Source organism: Orbicella faveolata, unplaced genomic scaffold, assembly GCF_042242905.1.
Source record: "Orbicella faveolata isolate gen_17 unplaced genomic scaffold, um_ofav_v1 contig_1, whole genome shotgun sequence".
NCBI classification, from domain to species: Eukaryota; Metazoa; Cnidaria; class Anthozoa; order Scleractinia; family Merulinidae; genus Orbicella; species Orbicella faveolata.
This window is the reverse complement of record NW_028301536.1, coordinates 1,741,453-1,759,744: the sequence shown is the minus strand read 5'-3', so window position 1 is coordinate 1,759,744 and position 18,292 is coordinate 1,741,453. Positions and strand designations below refer to the sequence as shown.

The 18,292-nt window shown below is 40.5% G+C and overlaps 3 protein-coding genes across 4 annotated transcripts; 1 reads left to right on the top strand and 2 right to left on the bottom strand.

The window, feature by feature from the left end:
- Positions 1 to 1,341: 1,341 nt before the first annotated feature.
- Positions 1,342 to 4,775, bottom strand: LOC149117673 (reactive oxygen species modulator 1-like). Its single transcript, XM_089284305.1, has 2 exons — positions 4,532 to 4,775; positions 1,342 to 3,076 (listed from the first exon to the last, which is right to left on the bottom strand). Exons 1-2 carry the CDS (start codon positions 4,645 to 4,647, stop codon positions 2,968 to 2,970), a joined length of 225 nt encoding a protein of 74 aa, XP_089140431.1. The 5' UTR covers positions 4,648 to 4,775; the 3' UTR covers positions 1,342 to 2,967.
- Positions 4,776 to 4,815: 40 nt separating this feature from the next.
- LOC110049111 (uncharacterized) lies at positions 4,816 to 10,917 on the top strand. Of its 2 annotated transcripts, none has more exons than XM_089284121.1 (10): positions 4,816 to 4,968; positions 6,394 to 6,469; positions 6,589 to 6,638; positions 7,148 to 7,247; positions 7,457 to 7,536; positions 7,698 to 7,744; positions 7,992 to 8,052; positions 8,138 to 8,184; positions 8,755 to 8,830; positions 8,987 to 10,917. In XM_089284121.1, the coding sequence occupies exons 1-10, from the start codon at positions 4,841 to 4,843 to the stop codon at positions 9,555 to 9,557; spliced, it is 1,236 nt and encodes a 411-aa protein (XP_089140247.1). In that variant the 5' UTR covers positions 4,816 to 4,840; the 3' UTR covers positions 9,558 to 10,917. The 2 variants fall into 2 exon arrangements, with proteins under 2 accessions (XP_089140247.1, XP_020610540.2); XM_020754881.2 differs by having other exon boundaries at positions 4,817 to 4,968; positions 7,454 to 7,536.
- A 493-nt stretch (positions 10,918 to 11,410) lies between these two features.
- LOC110042652 (ATP-binding cassette sub-family C member 4-like) lies at positions 11,411 to 17,702 on the bottom strand. The gene is made up of 6 exons (XM_089274439.1): positions 17,148 to 17,702; positions 16,141 to 16,520; positions 14,175 to 15,403; positions 13,138 to 13,696; positions 12,731 to 12,864; positions 11,411 to 12,324 (listed from the first exon to the last, which is right to left on the bottom strand). The coding sequence occupies exons 1-6, from the start codon at positions 17,700 to 17,702 to the stop codon at positions 11,411 to 11,413; spliced, it is 3,771 nt and encodes a 1,256-aa protein (XP_089130565.1).
- Between the last annotated feature and the right edge of the window lie 590 nt (positions 17,703 to 18,292).

Genomic DNA, 18,292 nt, shown 5'->3' with positions numbered 1-18,292 from the left:
CAATTCTGAAAAAGCGTCCCAGCTACGAAAAGCTTTTTTGGCTGCGACCTGTAGCTGTTTACCATGCAAAGCTTTGCTTCATTTAGAATTATGATATTCCCAGAAGACATAATGAGTCTTTCATTAATAAACTGACCGCTAGTGAACTGAATCTACAACTTGACTTCACGAAAATGAAGATAGGCGTTGAGTTGGGGCAGCTCAATTTCTAAAACCAGCTAAACAGGTTTACTGGGTATGTCTTCCTTCACAAGTCGGCATACATAGAAAAGTTAGGTCGTTAGATCTACTGAAAGCGTAAACTTAGCAATGAAAACCCCAAAATTTCATAATGGCCTCGGCAGCAGGCTTGAGATGTAATTGGCCACAAAACAGAGAATTTGACGTTTCGGTAACTTTTCAGGCACCTGAGAATCAAGAGATTTCTCCCCCAATACTCGACACCTTATCACAGTGGTGTCCCAGCTCAAGCAGCCCTCGGAAAATGCGCGAGAACCAAAAAAGACGGGTGTATTGAGGGCGTCACTTCTCACTCCATTTTCATGCATTTACATTTGAATTATTCATCATAATTTGCGAAAGGTTGCCAACACTGCTAATGTGTTGTGCATTAAAAATTTTAAAAGGAAAATAAAAATAATAGTACGAGTGCTAAAAATAAAACACAAAACAAAGTAAAGTGCTCGCGGATTACATTTTAAAAGCGTGTCCACTTGGCAGATCAATTATCCTAGAAGGCAAAGCCAAAAGCTGATCCACACCATTATTAATAGCACAGCATGCTAACAATCCCAGCGCCTGATGCGGTGAAGACAATCAGAACAGAGCATCTCGAGATAAAGCAAGAGGCGAAAAGTTTTGGTACCTATGTAGGAAAACGCAGCAGGGAAACTGGTGACGAGGCGGGAACGTATTTGACGTGTGACACGTTCAAACGGGGAACGTTTTCGGGTTTTTTTGAGAGGTCTCTGCATGTCCTTTCAGCACGATTTCATTTTCCCTGAGGGAAATCCTAAACAGTTTGTTTCTATCACTGGCAAATTACCAGGAGAATCGTTAACTTCCGAAAATTATCGATACCGTAAATGATTCAATTTGGCTAGGTGCCAGGGGCGCTAATTTACTTTTGGTAACTCAAGGGTGGGCGTTTGTTGCAGACGGGGTGCCTATTTAGTATTAGGCAAGGGGCGCTTAGCTTACTGAAAGTGATACCTTTTTGAACCAGGTCACTAATACATCTGAATGTGGCTCAATACTTTACTGAAAAAAAACACACTTTGACTCAAAACTGTAACTACAGACATTCTGACAGTCACAATCATAAGAAGGCAGACTTTCCAATTCATTCTTCTAATCAGTCTGTTTAATAAAAGTTGAATGTTTATGGTGGTCGATGTGCTTAGCTACAACCAGCTAGTTCTCAGGCAAGCCACTTAGACTGAAAGAAATACATGTATTTCAAATAAACATAAGAGGCTTAAAAATCCCAACTGGCGGGAGGCAGATCAGTTGGTCATTTACAAGCATGACCGAGGAGTTGAACTGGGCTCTACCGAGAAACAACTCCAGCTTTATTGTCGGAGCGGGACTTGAACCCATGACCTCTGAATGTCAAGTCTGGCACCCGAACCACTCAGCCATGCTGCTTCCTTTATTCTTTACCGATGTCTTGAATGCTACTCTCTCTCCTGGGGGCGGGGGAGCTTATTAATAGAAAGGTGTGCCTTTCAGAATGGTCTGTAGACCTCTGTACAGTCTGTAAAGCAGGAAGAGCCCAAATCACGTTTACACCCAAGAACATGTGTCCATTACTGTAATTATTAATTTCCTGGCCACTTAAAAGGATGAAAAATGTATTTTTGCACATCTCGAAAACAAGCTAGATATCTCTCACACTGGACCAGAATTAATGTTTGAAGCAAAGAACGGGATTATAAAACACAGAAAGGAACATGCAGTTTCCTAGAAAAAAAATCATTTCCAATAGAAAGAAAAATTGCATTTATTAAAGTGTCAGTACATAAGGTAAAAGGTAGGTTAAGTCTGCTTACGAGCCAGGTGGCTCATCAGGCTGAAGCTTATCCTGGTTTCAGTACCATGAAGCGACTAGGAGTATTTCTACTCCCCCTGGATGGGATGCTACTCCATTGCAGGGTTACCCCCAGTGTTAAATTCACTGGTTCCCATTTATACACGTGGGTGAAGAGAGGCACCACGAGAGTAATGTGTCTTGCCCAAGAACACAACACAATGTCCCCTGGCTGGGCTCAAAACCCAGTGAATGATAAACTTGCTTCACTATGTTTTGCATAGGCACATTTGCTATCCTCCCCTTTTTGTTGTCAACATGTAAATAAATTATTTCCTGTTTTTACTGGAAACTGCTTTGCATAACATCATATGGTACGTTACGGTAGTTACTTTTTTTAGAGTTTTTTCTTTTAACAAGTTTTAGATTTTACTCAGATTGAGACTGTTGATAGAGTATGATTGATTGATTATGTAAGCTTTGAATATAACTATTTTTGGAATTATAGCAGTTTCATTAGATGTCAGCATTGTGAACATTTTTGTTTTTCATGCAATTTGAGTGTATTTGCATCCCGATTTCAAAACCCTCGCATTCAGGCATTGCATAAATTTTTCAGGCAAGAAAGTCACCACTCCCCAAGTCCAAAAGTGCTCATACACCTATACATAGCATCCACAACACTTCTAACACCTTCGACAAGAATGATAATACAACAGATATCTGGTCCACTTTCATAACATATCCAACCCTTTATATTTAATCTTTTTTCTCAGTATCCAGTTGGACTTTTTTTTATAGAAATTATGCAGTTCAGTGCTATCTCCCAGACTGTAGCGAGCTGTTCTTCCACATCTCACACTTATCAATATTTCAATAGATCTTGTTCATAACAGTTAATATGGTCAGGGTTCCAAAACAGTTTATTTAGTTAGCACTCAACATCTGATAGCTGTGCCGACTGACATGAATACTCCAAACGTTCCCCCTCCTTGAAGCATGATCTTGCCAATACTGGTAACTAATTCCCTTCCTCTGAGTCCATATCTGTAAAAAAGAAAAATATGTATGTCAACAATCCAAGAAAGTTGTGAAAAATTGTTTAGGGAGAAAATAGGTGAGGACAAATCATCATAAATGATACGCTCTAGAAAGGAAGAGCTGGTACAAAGGTCCTCAGATTTTATGTGTCAGCAATAAGGGCTGACAACTCATGAGGCAGGAGGTCCTTCAGACTAAAGTGTTTGTATTGGTTGCTGAGCCACAACTCACAAGGCTCCTCCTAACTGTTAAGAGAGACAAGCCACACAGCACTTCAAAATATGCCAGGATGCTTGCTGGTTCTTCCACAGTTGACAGTTTTTTCAAACGCCGGAAGGGCTACATGACTATGCAATTTTAGTATGTCATGTACATGTATACTGAAGCTGTCATGTTTTTAAAAAAATTGAGGCAGATGTCTGGTTTCATGAGCACTCTGGCATGAAAATTATATTGCGGTCTACTAGAAAGAATAGCTGATTTGCACCCCTAGATTTGCATATACTTAACACATTTGTAGGATTTGTACTAGCCTACCTAGCAAGTGTTCCCATATGAATGAAATTGGGCCATGCAAAAGAGCTTTTTCACAATTGGACCATGTCACAGTGGGGCGAGGGCAAAAAAGGTCAAAGTAGTAGGGTGGCCCCTTCTTCAACCTTTTTGTTCTCATCCCATTTTTTGCACTCTCCTAATGCCAAAAAGCTCTTTTTTATGGCCAGGGAAACTCGCAGCTCACAGGAGAACACTTGCTATGAAGGCTAGATTTGGGCAGGATGACTAAATCCACCATGAGGCTTTACCACTCCAGGATTTAGCCCATACTCTGTTCTGCCATACTCTGCTTAGGAGGGTAAGCTACTCCCTCTGGACATTACTTAGCACCTATCTGTACCCAAGACCCTCTAATGAGCTGTTATTAAGGGCCATAACTCATGCCAACCATCATGGCTGAATATGATTGATGGACCCTTCACGTTACAAGTGAACTTGCCTGTTGTTTATACAGTTCACCCACAAAGTAAGAAGTTAAACACCATTTCAACCATTTAGTCTGCACCATGCACCTTCCCTGACCTTCCTTCCTCCCAACCCTCCCTAAACCCCGGCAGTGTATGACATTTGCAGACTGCAGACTACATTTGGGCGAAAATAGCATTCTGGTTAGCCTGAATATCACTCAGGTTAGCCTGAATAGCACTCAGGTTAACCTATTTACGGTTAGCTCTCGGTAATGGAAATGGGAATACTTGTTTTCTGCATTCTGCGGTCTGCAGTCTACAAAATAATGTCATACACCGAAATCCAGGTACAGTATGTTAACTAAAAACTGTCATTAAACAAAAAGTGGCACATCCCCAGTATAAATCAGCCATCAGCCGACTAAAATTCCCAAACACTCGTTCACTTTTTCGACACGAACCAAACAATCTTTGGAAATGATCAAACGTGATATCTTACTTGAAAGCAGAATAGGTTCCAAACAACGCCGCAGAACTCATTCCAACAGCAAATCCGATCATGAAGCCCACCTTTACTCGGTCAAAACAGCTTGGCTGAGGTGTTCGTTGCATCATAACCCTCTTGTTTAATTTCTGTACTCAGTGTAAACTCCAAAGATCTTCAAAAATTAGGTTTTCCAATCCAATAAAGTGGCATGCGAAGAAGATTGTCCGTGACTTCGAAGGAAGATTGGAGCCTAGTCTCTTGTCCGCATGACTGAAACTCAAGATGCCGCTGGTTCTTTGAATCGTGGGTCTGTATTGCTCAATGTTTCGCTTTTGGCCTGCGCTTCCGGGATTTTATTCGCGTGTGGAAGGTTTTTTAGTGTTCAAGCTGGTTAATCTTTCTAGTAAAATGACAACAGAGGTAGTTATCGACAAAAGGATACCCGATAAGTAAGTATACTCAGTGATATTGCGTCTGTGAACTAAGCTGGAAAGATCTCTTACCATTTCAATCTTGAGTTCCTGGTTCACAGAACACGTTTTAGGACCTTATAGGTTACTGAGGTGTATTCCACACTGAACATCTTTTCAAAAGTTCTCTTTTGGCTGCAGAAGTTGGCATTCCTTATTTATAGTAAAATGGACCGAGTATATTACTTTGGTGTAAAATTGTTTTTATCCATTGTCTGATCTAAATCGAAGGAAAATGAAACTGAAAGTGACAATGAGGTTTCTCTTATGTCTCGAGTGAGCGCGACCTCAGTCATTGCTTATAATAATGAGACCAAAATTCTGAATATCGTAAACACTGTTAGCGATGTCAGTTTTTCTTTCAGTCACAAAACTACCAAGATCCGAGACCGTCTGCATACCAATCAGATGCCCTAACACTTGGTCAGGGGACACTTGTGGAGTTAGATCATGATAGAGCATTTGAACTCAGTCATGGCCTAGTTCCAAAACTCTCCAGAGACTATGTGGTAGAGAATCCCACATCTGGGAGATTTCTAATTCCACTTCTGGAGTCTCCCTCCCTTCATTTTTTGAAGAGCTTGTGCCTGGCCGAGTATCAGCTCACACTACAGCTTAACAAATACCATCATTGCAAAAACTGAATCTTATATTATGCTTTCTTTCTAAATCAACACCGAGTCAGTTTATTTTTGTCACATTTTTTAATCGGTAAGGCTATCTGAAGAAACACCGCTCTCAATATTATTGTGCACATACCACTAAGTCGTGAAAATGTGAGCAATCTAACCTAGCCTGTGTTAAATTACATATAGAGGGATGTGAACAATCTTCAATATGACAAACTTGTAGCCTTGTGTCCACTTTTCATTACTTAGTCGTACTGCAGCGTGATGAGAAATTCAAAAGTAGAAAGGCAGGCTTTGAACATTTTCAGCAGTAAAGGACTTGCTCAGCTTAGAAAAACTGTTATCTTCAAGTTTATTTTAAAAGTATCGAAGACAGATATGTGCAGAGTGCTATGTTTATGTAGCTGTACCTCTATGTATGCATTGCATGCCTATGATGTACAGTACTTAACCTGCCATGCATACATTTTCTGAGGGCACAGGAATTGTTGGTGTTAGCTTGCAATCAAGGATGTTCACTTCCATGTTCAGTAAGGAAAAGTAGGCGGAGACTTGTAAGTCAGCCTCACTGTTCATTTCCTTGGAGGCTCTTTCCTCTCTTTCCAAGCCCCTCCAAGTTTCAAAGATGGCGCTTGCCTGATCAAAATGCACCAACACCCTTAAATATGCCTGCATTACTGGCTATGACAAACCTTTTGTTTCAGAGAGGGAATGCCACCTCTGCCAAATCATTTGATAGTAACTTATTTCATTGTTGCTATGTTTAATACTTTAGATGGAGAGACTACAAATCTTGTGGAACTCCTATAAGAGGCGAGAGGATCATTGCCTTTAAGACACCACTGTCACATGTAAGACAGATAACACGTTCCTCATTTAAGTAATACTCTATTAAAATAGGTGTTAAGAAAGCGCTAATTTTCATGCTGCTTGTAAAACTTATTGAATCAAACATGTTTGTTTATTGCAGCAATATGATAATGAAAGCAATCGTGACAATGGAATAAAACCACATGAAAGGTCAGTGTACTTCTGAAGTCTGCCAGATGTAACTTGATGTAAGGATGCCAGTATAGTGGGAGGATATTTAAAGTAATAGGTCAAACAGGAAAGACCATGTTTAACCACATTTCCAAACCCTAAGAGTGGAGTCGAAATATGATGTGTGGAGGAGTATGTTTGACAAACTTTGAGGTGTTTGGTAATGTCAAACACTGTTTGGTACTAATATCTTCTCAATCAAACTAAACTAAGGCAAATACAGAGAAATGAGATGGTAAAAATCTATGCTAATTGAAGGTCAGATATTGATACACTGTCACTGTTATGATTTCCTTTGTTTTTGAAAACTTGATGAATTATCAAGAAGTTTCAGAAGTTATGAATACCATGTAACTAACTTTGTTCACCGACCTCAAACTTGAAATTCAATGGTAATTTCAAATTACTTAATAATTTAAAATTACCAACTGCCTTAATTTATAGGTGTTACTGATGTTCTTTGTTACGTAAAATTTTTTTTTTTTCAGGTTTACACCAATGGACCTACTGAATCATTTTAGGCAGAATAACATAAAACTTGGAATGGTGGTAGACTTTACCAACACTTACAGATATTATGATGGCAGGGTACGTAAGATCAAAGAGAAATTTTCGTATTAGTATGGATATTTCAAGCTTCTGGTCATCAACAGATCATTGCAAAATGTTGCTTGTGGCAACACTCTTGTCAATTCTACCAATGCAGCAATTACTGTCATGATTAAATTAGCACTGTCCAATCAAAATAGATGTTCACAGCAGCAGGGTATAACAAATAGCTTTATTCCCCCTAGAAGCTCCAAGTTGACCATGGGATACTTTATCGTAAGATAAAATGTGTTGGGAAAGAAATACCAGATGAGAGAGTTGTGTCAAGGTAACCTTTCTTATATGTATTGTCTTTCAAAATAATTCATGTGTTAGCTTCTAGGTCCATGAAACTTGGTAAAATTGTGGCAAAGTACTGAGGTGTCTGTGACACATTTTTTTTTATGAAAGTATATGTAACAAGGACGGTACTGTTTTTACTGTTTCAAGGTTCAAGGTTGAGGTCTGCTCGTTTTTGGCTGAGAATCCCACCTCAGGTAAAAATACAAAATGCAATGGCAGAGCTTTAAATAAACTTTCCTTTATTCATAATAAAAGTATTTATTCCATTGTGAATCACCAGCTATAATGTTAGCAGTTTTCAAAGATTGGCCCTCTGACAGAGGCTTATTTCATGGGCCTCTCTGATGGGGCAGCAACCTTGTTCAAATCTTGTTGAAAGCTCTGCAATATCAGATGTCCTTCATTGTCTTCACATTTCAAAGTTCAATGCTTTCTTTTTAGATGATGTTATTGGTGTTCATTGTACCCATGGTCTGAACAGAGCCGGTTATGTTGTTTGCAGGTAAAATGAAAGATAATGTAACTATCACATAATTTGTAAGTAGCAGTTACACAGTCACTTGAATGAATTTTCTTTTCCATGCTAGGTACCTTATAGAATGCAGAGGATACACGCCTGAAAGGGCCATTGAAGGTGAGAAAAACCTCTTACCTTTTAAGATGGTCATATTAGTAATAGATTTGATTTTGCACTTGCTAGATAATGGGCAATTTAAACAAGTGTAAATTGATAGTTATTAGATTTAGTTATAAAAGAGGTACCGGTAATAGAGCAGTTTTCATTTAATTGTTGAAAAGTAATTGGTTTTGCACTTACTATGTTACACGACTGGCTTAAAAAACTCCCGCAAATTTTTTGTCCAATCAGAAGTAAAACCAAAATCAATCATGACTCACTCACAGACGTTTTCCCGCGCTTCGCGTCAGCTACATGCAATTTCTTCGAGTTTTGATTGATTCGCTAGATTGATTGCCTCCTTTGTGATTGGCTAGAGTGATTTCTGTGATTTTGGTTTTACGACACTCTATTGAAGACCACTCTATGAGAAAATAAACAAATTAAATTAAATTTTGCGTAAAATAACATCGATCTGTTTGCATGTGAGTTGCAGGATCGTAAGGACACAAGGTTTCCGAGTTGCTTGCTTGGAATAATTGCACTTGAATTCATGTGCTTGAAACAAGTCTTAAATTTCTTTTCCAGCATTCAACCAAGCTAGAGGACATGATATGGAACGTGAGAATTACTTGGAAGATCTTCAGAAGAAGACGCCGAAAACGTGAGTTGTCACTAGTTTGAAATGGGTTAGATGACGCTGTCTTGGGTGTCACACTACGCTACGTTGGGTGTCACGCCATGCTGGTTGAAAAATGGCTACATTTCTAACTTGAAAATCTTTAATAATTCCATCAAACATTTTTTTGCTATTTCATAGCGAGGACTTGTCTTGCATTCAAAGTGGAAATAGGCGAAGAGAGCAAAATGTTCCATATGACAAACCGAGATATCTTCACACCAGCAGGGAGTTCTTCACAAAACATGCTGCATCAGATCAGGAGAGAATGAACTGGAGACCAGCCCAGTACAACAGACATCTAAACGAGTATCATGACTTGAAACCACGTTGTCGTAGTGAAGATCGTTATCTACCGGTTGACAACCATACCCAGTTACGAAGCTACACATCAAGGAGATTCCCAAACAGAGAGCAAAGAGATCATAGCAATTATCGCAATTCTGCTGGTAATTATCATCATCCCGGTAATAATTATTATAATTATGATAATTATCGTCATTATGATGACTTTAATCATTCTCGTAATGATTACCGAAATCACGAGAACAGCTACCATAATTACAATAATTATGCAAGCTATGATTTTGACGATTTTCAACCTGGAAGAAGCCGAGAAGAATCTTACAGACGTGATCATGTGATGAGAAGCAAGCCTCCATCCACTAGCAATCGACCGAAACCGTACTCTTACCAAAGAGGCAGGCGTTAAGAGCAGTTCCAAGAGCGTAGTGTTTTTATTTTTGACACCTCGATAAAAAGGTTTGCTGTCATTTTAAATATCTTTAAGGGAATTGTTATAGTTAAAGTTGGAAGTACTGAGAAAGTATACCTTTAAAGCTTACAAAGAAACCTGAAAACGCCAAGGGGGGATGTCTCTAAAAAGATATGAGAACAACATCAACATGAAATGACCAAAGTCATGGGGGGATTTTTAGCAAAAGGTAAACTGACAGGGCGAATTGATTCAGTCATAAATTGATTTATCCAGAAACAAAGGTAGATATCTATGAGAGTTTTAAGACGTGCTGTTCTTTGGGTCCCGTTGTGGTTGTAATACGCATGTACAAGGCACGTTGTAATCAGCGTCAAAGTGTGTTAAAAGACAACTGAAGGTGCCCTGGGAAACAAACGTTGATTGTACTGTATTTTTACTGTGATCACTTACAACATGTCTCAAGTGGTACCTCGTTCTATTTGGATTTGGAATGTAGTTTTTACTGTCGTTTTATATAGTTATCAACTGGAGGGCTCATTTGATTTAAGGTCATTCTTTCAAATTTATGTTCAGATGCCAATTAGATGACAAACCGCGTGTTTCTGAGCGGACCTAGTGATTAGTGATTAGTCTTAGATTTTATCTTATCCCTAATAAACTACCTTTTTAGAGTTATTTTATTAAATCTCTGGAATAGATTCTGTACTGAGTAATTTTGATTATAACTTTCCGTTACTGTCTAGATTCAGGTTTGAAGAGCTGAAAACACAATTCCCATACCTCCCTGACATTGGCAATATCCGCAGCCCCTCTTCTCTGCCTTTCGCAGGCCTTCCGCCCAACTCTTGGTGGGCTTCCCTCTTTTTACTCCACCCCATCCAAAATGAATTTCTTTATCACCTGGATGTTTAAACTTAACTTATGTTAGCTTTATACTTGTTTTAGAGTTAAAGAATAGGAAATTCAGTGAGTGTTTTACTATACGAATACCGTGCACTTACATGAAAATTCGCGGTTTTAAGTCGTCAAGGGGGTTCTAAGCAACACGTTAATTACACTGCTAAACCTTTCGGCTCCACTTGATTTGACAACTATAGGGAGTACATTGTCTTCCCCAGACTCTAACAGGCTTGAGGGTCAGAGATTGGACCCTACCGCTGACCGCGGACCTTGAAGGCTCTGTAGGCTAGTTTGGAGGTTTTTGTTGTTATTCTGACGACTTTAATACGCGAATAAGCATCAGTGTGTATAATTATCATAATATTACAAAAACAATGGACAGTATAAACCTTTTCCAGTCAAAGGCTGGAGGTTTATTCTTTTAACATGTGAAAAAATAAAAAGCTAAAATGTGGTGGTTGTCGTTGGATTAATTCAATTTGCGAGTTAATTGTTACCCAGCTTCAAAACGAGTCATAATAGAGAAGGAACATATTTTCATAAGATTGGGTTTTACGATGACTCCTTTTGACATTGAGGCAAATCGGAAATAGCCTTTTCTTGACACATTGAAATAACGAAAACAAAACTCACGCCAAAAAAAGTGCGAGTCGTTAAACCGGCCAATATTTTTTCCTCGGAAAGGGAAGATAAATATTTCCAGAATTCCATAACAGAAATGTAGCGTTCTGGCGGCGTACATTGAAAAGTTTTCTCGTGAAATTTCAATTAACTCGTATTTAGCTGAAATGAAATTTTGACCGCTTAAAAAAAGATCGTGCTATTTGCTGGTTCGCTCGCGAGTGAGCATAAAATGTTCTGATTGGCTGAACAAAGTATCGGAAGTGTTCGGGTAACAGTACGAAGGTTTTCGGCAAACGACATGTTCTTTTAACAATGTAACCGTGTTATATGGGGGTTAGATATCTTGAGAGCAGACTATCCTCTCGCTCAAGGAGAGCTCGTGGGCTACCCATCTCCACAATTCTTCCACCTTCCGTGACAATCACGCGGTCGTGATACAGAATCGTTTCCAGACCGATCGGTCCATAAGCAACCGTGATGATCGTGCAGTTAGTTAACAAGTGCTTGACTACATTGTTGATTATTCTCAGCGTGTTAAAGTCCACCACTGACACCACTTCATCCAAAATGATGATGACTCTTTTTTGGAGTAATGCACGGGCGAGAGATAAAAGCATAAGTTGGGAGTCAGAGAAACGCGAGGGTTTTGTCATGAAATAGTTTAACTGCCTTGGAAGTTCTTCCACGTAATCTTTCATTCGCACAGCTTCTAACGCCTCCCATATCTCTCCATCTTCGTAGATTCCCTCTGGATCAAGATTTTTTCTCAGCAATGATGCAAAAATAAACGGTTCTCGCTGCAACGCGCAAAATGCTTTCCTTGCTTTTGCGAGATTGAGAGTTGGTAATGACATTTCATCAACTAACACTTCACCGAAGGACTCTTTTGACATAAGCATCAGTTTAGCAGCAAGTGAACTCGCTCTCGCGTCCTTTTGGCCCGTGATACAAACTTTCTCTCTCGGTCCAATGTCTAACATGAACGTTTCGTGAGATGCTCGTCGACGACCAGGAGCACTGGCCAATAACAAGTTACCGATGCGTATGGAGCCTTCGCTCGGCCAATCTTCGGGCGGCTTCGTGTCATTTTCGTAACCGGGCTCGGAGCGCATGTCGAAGTAGTTCATCAGTCGAGCTGCCGCAGCCATGTCTTGTTCTATGTCGGTAAACAGGAAAGGAACGATGGTGATTCCCACAACAAGCTGCCTGTCGAAGGTCAACGACAGTGCGACAAGAGCTGCGAAAGGAGAATGTGTCTTAGTGAGCTGAGGTGTTCTGGGTGGCTTATGCTTACTCTATTAATGATAAAAATGATTTTTTTACTGACATGTTTTTGTTGAAGACTGGACGACGTTTCGTCTCATTGTTAGCTGCGCTCTACCAAAACATCTGTTTTCTTAGGTTAATAAAGAGGGGAGGGCTAGAGAAGGGATGACCCACGCAGTGCTGCTGATTGATCATTTGGCCACAAGCAACAGCCAATCACATTCACCCCACGGATCTTTATGCAATGATGTAATCAATGTGGAATTTTTCGAGTCTTGTCTAGTTTCACCATGTATTGTTCACTAGGGCTAATGTAAATCACGTTCTTCAGGCATAGCATTAATCCGATATTCCAAATCAAGGAGAATGGTACTTACTGCTGTCGCTGGTGAAAATTACGATAACAGTAGCAATACACATGAACAGTGACATGACAGCCAAGTGTCTGACTGCCAACCACTGTTCAGCAGTTGACCGCATACATCCAGCCATCGTGCGCTGGTCTTCCAATCTGTAGAGTAATTAAAAAGTATGTAAGTTTAGACACTCATTATGAAAGCTTAATTTCTCTCTTGGTAGCCAGTGATTGAAAAGTTAAAATAAGAAAGATGATGACAATTGCCAACGAAGGCGAGGATTAAAATGGATTACAAAATTTTTGACCATATTTTTTAGGTTGGTCTGTAAGGAGAGGGCTTTTCCCTGCATTTTAATATCACAAGAACTTTTCACAAGGACGCAGTCAGAGAGAAAGGGCTGATAAAAGCGGCGTGTCAAAACTAACCTGAAAAACTCTTCTGTGAAGTATTTTTCTTTCTGACAAGCTCTGATCGTAACAGCTCCCTCAATAACGTCTGAAAAATGCGTCAAGAGAGGTTTTAAACTGCGTCTCTCTAAAGCCCTGGTGTGACTCTCCAAACGAAGATAATACCTTCCAATAAAAAGCGCGATTAGAAAGGCGGGGATGGCGGCAAGAATCGACCACGGAGCGGTGAATTTGATGATAGTAACCACTGCCGCGTGCTCAACCACCGACTGAAAGAATAGTAGAATATCAGGGGGGAGTTTTTCGTCCAGACATTCCATGTCTTTGGAAAACGCTTTGAAGATTGCATCTTCTTTTCCAGCCTCAAACTCCAGCACAGGCGCCTTAAGCAGCGTGGAGATAGCTCTGTTGTGAATTCGCTTGGAAGACCTGAGCCCACACGCGAGGATGAATAAAGCTCTAATGAGAGGTAACAGCATAAAGGCACCTACGAGTACTGTAGGCAGCCAGCCATGTTGGTCGTCTTGTGATAGGTCCACAGTGCGTGCAAACAAAATACCGAGGGCAGCAAGGACGGCTGCAAAGGAAATTTCAGTGTTAATAATGAAGGCCGTTCATAGGTCGCACCAGATCAAATTTAGTTTACCCGAGTCTTAGTATTCGAGCTCTGGCATTATTATAGTGGTTTTTCTAGAAAACGATGATAATAATTCGTCTCCAGAAACTACTGAATTCACAATTTTGTAAAGACCCATCACAACATTTTGACTGGCAGCTCTTTATTGCTCTCCCCTTTTCTTGACTAGGATAAAATAAAAATTATGCACATACGTACACCAACTAGAATTTGTGGCATGGTGCTTCTGGCTATGGTAGGGTGGGGGAAAATCGCATTTTGTCTGAAACAAGGATCAGGGTTGCAGACCATCTGTAGTAAACATGGCTTTGCACCCATATTCTTTTGACAATGGGTGGGATGTTTACTCTCATTTTAGGCAGGTTTCTTGTTTTGATTGTTAATTCGTGAGGCGTTATAGGTTAAAAATGACACATACCTCCAGGTGCAACTGTCAGCAAAAGACCAACGATGAACAGAAATGGCAACCATCCTGCTTGTCTGGCATATCTCAGGTATAGAGCAGATCCTTCCGCTTCGCTGTTAATAGTGGATTCCTCTCCCGCTACAGACGTAGTTATTTCCAGCTCTTCGCCTTCCAATGGTCCACGGCCATTTTCTGTTCTTAACCATGTAAGGTTTTCTCCGGACTCTTTGATCTTAGCGAGCGATCCTTCTCTGATTATAATACCATCCGCCATCAGTAACACGCGAGGAGATCTCTCGAGGAAGTCTGCTCGGCGCGAGACCACGAGACGCAAACGAGACCCCAGGAAACCTTTGATGCACTCATCGAATATTTCATTGGCCATTGGTGTGTCCACGTGACTGAGAGGGTTATCCAATAGGATTATTGACGCTGAGGAGTAAGCTGCGCGTGCTAGATTTAAACGTTCCCGCTGACTGAGGGTTAGCTTAATTCCGCGTCCGTTTTCAATGAACGTCATGTTTCCATTTGGTAAAATGCCAATGGTTTCGTCTAACCTACAGGCTGTTACAACGGCGGCGAAGCGCTCCTCGCTGTATGGCTCCCCGAAGAGAATGTTTTCGCGAACAGTTCCTGAAAATATCCATGGTCTCTGACAGACATATGCTAGCGTTCCCTCTTGGACTATACGCCCTCGCTTCAGAGGTGCTTCATCGAGGATAGCCTCAAAGACCAAGGATGTGCCAGCCCCTGCTTGAGGGGGCCCTGTAATTGTTACCAGTTGAGCCCCCTCATAACTGAACGTGATGTAGTTTAGTTCAATATCAGCTAAGCCATACTCGCGGTCACAGCAAACTCCATTGAGAGAAAGACGAGGAACACTGTTAGAAGCAAGTGACCCACTTGAACAGTAGATCCCTTCCGTACCCTCCTCGGAGCGATTTGTTGTGTTTCCATAAAAAGTTACTGACGGAAAGTCTGCAACAAGAAATCGCTCTATTCTGTTGAGGCGAGCCACTGTTCTTATGAGAACGTCTATTCCTTTAGCGAAAGCGTCACCGCAGGAACCGTCTAAAATATACATTGTTGATACGATCAGAAATACATTGTGTGTGAGTTCTTTACCACGCATCATTAACGTTACTATGGAAACCAAAGAGCTGACGATTGGGACAGCGTGTTGGACGGAGAGCAGTACACCAAGGACCAGGGCTTTTCTCTTGATGTAAGACAGTTCATGCCTAGAAGAGAAAACACACAGTCAGTGTTAGAGTGGCGAAGGTCTTGATAGGACATTGCACATGTGGACAGACAAAACAATGGACGATTGATTTACTGAATGATTAAATGAATGACTGCATGTCCAATCAATCAATCAATCAATCAATCGATCGATCGATCGATCAATCAGTCAATCAATCAACCAATCAACTTTGTTTATGCACGGTAAAATATAATTACGGGTTTTACGGCTTGAGACTGTGTATAACAAAAATTTATAAAGATAAATTCGAAAAATAGAAGAGAAAACACACAGTCAGTGTTAGAGTGGCGAAGGTCTTGATAGGACATTGCACATGTGGACAGACAAAACAATGGACGATTGATTTACTGAATGATTAAATAAATGACTGAATGTCCAATCAATCAATCAATCGATCAATCAATCAATCGATCGATCGATCGATCGATCAATCAATCAGTCAATCAATCAACCAATCAACTTTGTTTATGCACGGTAAAATATAATTACGGGTTTTACGGCTTGAGACTGTGTATAACAAAAATTTATAAAGATAAATTCGAAAAAGAAGTCGAAACACAATTTCCTAAAAGAAGTGAAAAACTGAAAGATCACCACTAAAATACTGTTGAAAGTAAGTAACAGTTTCATTCTGAGTAACAGTTTTGGTAACAGTAAAGATGATGGTAACAACAACAGCAGTAACAGGCGGCCGAGTGACCAAGTAACACAAACCTTCGAATATTCTTGAAGAGATTTTCAAACGCTGCTTCCCACACATTCATCTTTATGGCTTGGATGCCAGAAATAGCTTCACTCAACAGGCGAAGCCGCTGGTCAGTGAAGAATGCGGTGTTGTGGCGCAGTTTCCTGTACACTCTCCCCACCCCACAGCGTAGCATCATGCACACAAGCATGTAAGCAATCCCCAACAAAGCTTCCCAGCCAATGATCACAAGCAGCAACAAAGAAATGATACAGAGCTCCACAGGCGCGGTGAAGAGGAATGGAACCGAGTGCACACACTGGCCAATAGGATCCAGGTCTTTAGATATCAAATTCATCACGTGACTGCTTGGGTAATCAGCAAGGGTTGTTTCTTTGAGACGCAGCACCTGATGATCAAATTGTGTTAGTTCAACCTCATTCCCAGGCTTTCTCTACTTTACCTCTCTTGTCGTTGAGCCTGGGAACGAGGTTGGTGTTAATTGAGAACAGGGAAAGTGTTTTCGGTCATTCCTTTGTCTCAAGCAATAAGAAAAGAACAGGAATTTTTGGAATTTCTAGGTTGAATTTTTGTACACCTCGGCCAGGAAGTCGCTGTTTTCAGAATGGCAGCTGAAATTCATATCTACACAGTCAAAGTTTAGCCAGTGTGTGACCATTGTCCTGAATTAAAGGTTCGAGGACTACTTTGATGTGGTACCGTTAATTGTGCTGAGCATAGTATCTAAATTAATCTGTATAGATATTGGACCTAATGTCTGACCATTCAAAGGAAAGCTTTTGAGACGCAACTTCGTTCCCAGGGCTTTTCCCTTTGAAACTGGGAGGGGCGGGAAAGGGAAAGCCCTGTGAACGAGGTTGTACTTGACGTTCCCTAAGGGGCGCTGGCTGTCTGTTTTTGTTCTTCTGCAAATGAAATGAAATTTATATTTATATGAAAAAATACTGTCAATACACCGCTTAAGCCTATAAACGTTTTTTGCAAGCTTAACTCGTTTTACCTGTATAAGGATTACCTTATTATAGACTAGACCAGTCAGACCGGATTTCACCGACGCTGTTGTCAGATGAGCGAAGAAGGCATAATGGCTTCGCGCGAGACCCTCGAGGGAGACAGCAAGCCAGTAGCCAACGATTACAGCACATATCCATGGTATGGGCGACCCATACATCAAGAACGGATGAAAAGTAAGGAGAGCTGTGAACATGGCGGGCTGCAGGACGCGAGTGCACAGAATCAATATTGGAAACAGAAACAGTCTTGTGAAATCCTCAGCTAACACAAAAGAAACAACAGTCCTCCATAACCGAGGATTCTCCTCGCGTGTTTGCGTGGACCGTGCGTGTTTGAACCACGCGTGACGGAGGCTTCTATAATTCCACCAAGCCGAGCGTTGCCCAGGAACGAGTCCATCATTTGATTGCTGGTCATTGGTGCTCAGTCTCTCAGCTACCCAGCCAAACGTAACACGTGAGTACAATGATGGTTTTTCTGGATTCTTCTTCTGGTGCTCCTCTAGCGCTTCTACAGGGACCCTGCTGTAGGAGTGCTGTGGTGTGGCGTTGAACATATTGCCTTAATATTAGGAACTGCAACAAACTAAGAAAAAGCGGGCTTTTTTATAAGGAATTCTTAGTTTATTTAAAGCAACTTATTACCTTACTAATTATCCTTTACAAACCCCAGTTAGAGCGGTTTTCATTTGATTGTCGAAAAGTAATTGGTTTTGTTTCAACTACGCTACACGATTGGCTTAAAATACTCCCGCCACTGTTTTATCTAATCAGAAGTAAAACCAAAACCAATCGGGACTCGATTGCACTTGTTTTCCCGCGCGTCGTGTCATAACTTCTAGTTTTGATTGGTTCACTGGATTTGTCTGTGTTTTTTGTGATTGGCCAGGGTGATAATAATGCAATAAGTGTCACTTTCCCGCCGACATAGCTCTACAGTTATTTCCTTAGACTTTAGACTTCTCATTGAATTTATTGAAATGCTTGTATTATGACGTAGAGCAAGTGAGTGGAATTTTTTTGTTAGCAACAAAGCGCCGATGAGAAATAGCTAAATAAGAATCATTTGAGACCAAAGATACTGCTTCGATATGTAAGTTGAACATTGCTTTGTTTTAAGAAATCTTTTTATCCCTTTCTATCGAGG